This window comes from Triticum urartu, chromosome 2, assembly GCF_003073215.2.
Source record: "Triticum urartu cultivar G1812 chromosome 2, Tu2.1, whole genome shotgun sequence".
Classification (NCBI taxonomy): Eukaryota; Viridiplantae; Streptophyta; class Magnoliopsida; order Poales; family Poaceae; genus Triticum; species Triticum urartu.
Genome location: NC_053023.1, coordinates 206,846,028 through 206,849,576, shown reverse-complemented (window position 1 = coordinate 206,849,576; position 3,549 = coordinate 206,846,028). Strand labels below are relative to the sequence as shown.

Here is a 3,549-nt window from a genome sequence, read left to right as displayed (position 1 = left end):
ATGCATGGGCTCAGCCTCAGTTTTTGGTGGGCTGGGGTGTCAGCGAGAAAGAATGATTTTGTCAATATCAATGAGAAAAAGGTGATTTTGTCGTTGGTAAAAATATTAACTCCTCAATTTTTAGGGGAAGTGTTTTTCCTTCTTCCAACGCTGACTTCCAAAAGAACACGGTATCTATTCGGACAGTGATGCGAGAGCCGGTCATCCAATCACATCCCCTAAATGTTCGTCCAGGTCAGACCAATATGAAATTCAAATGCATATCACCCTATAGCAGCCGATCACAACCAAAACGAGACCGATGTTTATAGTTTTAGATGTCTGATCACAAAAGTATCTCGGTCCGGCAGTCCGTGCAAAACATGCCTTGACGGACCAGCTATCCAAGCTATCCGAAAATGTCGATGCCCTCCATGGGATCAAAAGTGCATCAACGGTCAATGAGCTGTCTGACGTAAGGCCTCATTTGGTTTGGAGGATTTTCATAGAAAAAACATAGGAATAAGGATTCTAGAGGAAAATTTCCTATGTATGCATTCGGTTTGTAGGAAAATGCGTGCAGGAATTTCGTAGGAATACTACTCATTTCCCGTGTTTTTGGAGGAAACTACACATCCACTCAAAGCTCATTTTACGCGTAGGAACGAGACAAGTCAATTCCTTAGGATGGCAAGTGTCATCCTATTATATTCCTATACTACTCCTAATTCCTACGTTTTGATTTCCTCCAAACCGAATGAGCCCTTGAAGCGTTTCCCTGTTTTTAGAGAGCTGCACAGTGTGCAGAATAAAGCTAAACTGTACCCTCAAACAGTAATGAGATCCAAGCCATTCGCAGCTTGGAGTAGCAGCAGCACCAGGCACTGGTTTCAGCTGCGGTCGTAAATTGCCATGAATGAGGCTACAGTGAGTATTCAGTAGACCCAGAAGAGCCAAGTGCAACCGGGCCCAGAATATGGTGCATGTCAAGCAGGCAGCATAATTCAGTCATCAAGCAGATGCAGATACAGTTCAAGACTAGATGTATCGACACCGGCTGGGATGGCGAATGTCAAACCAAAATGGATGATACGAAGGATACCACGCTTCAGAAAGCATATATTATTATTCAACCTTGATGGGAGAGGGTAACAAGCCATCTAACGATGGTGCTCCTTACAAAGTTTCAACACAACGGTAACAAGCATACACGCAGAGAGGTGGGCTATGCTAGATTTTCTGTATACTCGGAGCGCGCAAGCTGGTGACGCCTGCTAGCGCTAGCACACAACTAAATATACCGCACCACCAATATATAGCTGCTTTGCATGTAGACTCTGATATGGAGCTGGCAGTTGCTCAGAAACCATGAATCTTGATGTGTTCCTTCTTCACAATGCCGGCCTGCGTCGACACATATCATATTAGACATCTTGATCCATGTTTGTGAACTGCAACCGTACCGAGCATAAGATGAAGAGAAAGATGTTTACCTGGACAAGGAAGTTTGAGACGTTCTTCCTCTGATCACCCTGGAGTTGAATGACCTGGAGTGGAAAAGAGCAGCAATGATCAAGACAACTAGCTTGCATGAGAAAATTGCGAAACAAATGGGACAAGGGATAACGAGTTTGCTTGTCGTTTCAACACACCTGTCCAAGTTCTGTGTCCTGGACAACTGTACCATTGCAGCAAAACTCTTTCTTGAGGTCTTTGAGGATCTTGCTGTAGCTGAACTCCTTCTTCAGACCCTGGACAGTGGTCAGGCTCTTGCGACCATTACGCTGCTGGATGCGTACATGAACGTAGTCTTTTGATCCGGCAGCTGCACCAGCGTCCCCAGCATTCGCCTCGGCAAAGGGGTCTGTATGTAGCAGCAAAACAATTAAGCAAGACATTCCAAACAGTGCAAGCAATTTCAATGATAATTTGGATGGAAAACCACAGGCATACCAAAGGCAGTTGGGATCTGAACGTCAAGATCAGACATGAAATCTCCTGGTGAGAGTGGCAAAAGCTACACCAAGAACTGTGCACAGTAAGAAAATGAATCATTAGGGCATGCAGTCTAGAGAGGTGAATGACAGCTTCGTAATTTCTCATTTGTACAACCAAGCCGGCCATGGCTTTGACCACTGACTAAATAATTTGCATCAGCGGTGCTTATTTCATACAGCTAAATTAAAGAAAGATAAAATCCACAAATCAGTGAGATATTTCTATACCAAAACCAAGGAACAACAGTCAAAGCCAAACTGATGACAACACACTTACACCACAAGCAATCATCACTGTTCTAATTGGACCTAAATGATTATGGAAGAACCATTTCACAAAACTAGTGGAGCAACCTGCACGATTCGTGTGGCGAGCTTTGATGTCTTCTACCATTCTTTACAGTTTGTTTATACATGTGATTTTTATCATCCTTTATGATCGTTGTTTTCTTCAATTTTTCTTAGGTAGTCCGGAGTGGAGTTTTTCCTAAAGAATGTTTTCTTTCAACTTCAAGATCACAACTAGCATATCTTAATATGTACAAGCAAGTACAGTGCTAGTCTTAACATGCTTTTGTTGTCCTGACAAATTTATCCCCTTCACTCAAAAAGTTACTTTTCTTCGAAATGAAAATACACGTATGAAGCTAATCATACCATGTTTGTACAGAAAAATAGCATCAGGATTGGAATCCCTAATCTTCTTCAAAAAAAGCACCGTAGATATCAAAATCTATACCCGATTGTATATATAAGAACACACGACCATATCAATACGGGTCGAAAGAGAACGAGATCCAAGAATACCTACACGGCACGACCCTATAAACGACCTAAGAAATAACCACGGAAGACTAACAGGATCGCAAGTCAAGATGAATCCATAATCATACGGATCCTTTCCATAGAAGGGGATCCTAATACAGAACTAACTGCAGATCAACAACAGAACATAGAGATGAACCAAGAATCAGGGAGAAGGGGCATACCCTGGGAGGCGGTCGAGGAGGAAGAGATCAACCAAGAACTTTCCCGGGAGGATTTGGATCGCGGAGAGGCGCTGGTAGTGAGTCCTTGGTGTTCTTCCTCCTCTTTGGGTTGGATGCCTCCTATATAAAGACGGGGAATTTATAGACGGGCGGAGGAGGACGCCTCTGGGTTTCTTGCCCCCCTTTACCTCTCCTCTCCTCTCCTCTCGCCTCTTTTGGCCGCAATGCCTGCCCTTCTCCACCGTCAGTTGGCTGATTATTATTCGGGTTGGTTACTTTGTGGCAGCCACTCTGTCGGTGTTTGTGTGTCGAAGGTCGGAAATGTAGCACGAGGAAAACACCTGGTTGTTCTAAAACGGGCCACAGAGCGTTATTGCTTGCTTTTAATACTCCAAAATCAATTTGGTACAGTACTAAATCCAATACCCCATTAATCAAGCAACGGTGCACTTTCCAAAATTCAATCTCATTTCACATATAAAAATTCTTTCACTTGTTAGTATTGTGATCTCTTTATTACTCCTAAACCATGGCAAGTATGAGGGTGCTTGGATACGTTTTAGTCTCATGACTAAAAATAATGG

General features: G+C 43.2%; 1 protein-coding gene across 1 annotated transcript; it reads right to left on the bottom strand.

Moving 5' to 3' along the window:
• Nucleotides 1–1,086: 1,086 nt before the first annotated feature.
• On the bottom strand, nt 1,087–3,237 carry LOC125536810 (protein translation factor SUI1 homolog). Its single transcript, XM_048700079.1, has 5 exons — nt 2,966–3,237; nt 1,933–2,008; nt 1,632–1,843; nt 1,473–1,526; nt 1,087–1,383 (listed from the first exon to the last, which is right to left on the bottom strand). The coding sequence occupies exons 2-5, from the start codon at nt 1,967–1,969 to the stop codon at nt 1,339–1,341; spliced, it is 348 nt and encodes a 115-aa protein (XP_048556036.1). The 5' UTR covers nt 1,970–2,008; nt 2,966–3,237; the 3' UTR covers nt 1,087–1,338.
• Between the last annotated feature and the right edge of the window lie 312 nt (nt 3,238–3,549).

Excerpts from the sequence above, each read along its gene's own strand:
- LOC125536810 (XM_048700079.1), bottom strand. The coding sequence starts at position 1,969 with ATGTCTGATCTTGACGTTCAGATCCCAACTGCCTTTG. Across the intron at positions 1,844-1,932 it reads TCAGATCCCAACTGCCTTTG|ACCCCTTTGCCGAGGCGAAT; the intron begins GTATGCCTGTGG and ends TGCTACATACAG. Across the intron at positions 1,384-1,472 it reads TCTCAAACTTCCTTGTCCAG|GCCGGCATTGTGAAGAAGGA; the intron begins GTAAACATCTTT and ends GTGTCGACGCAG.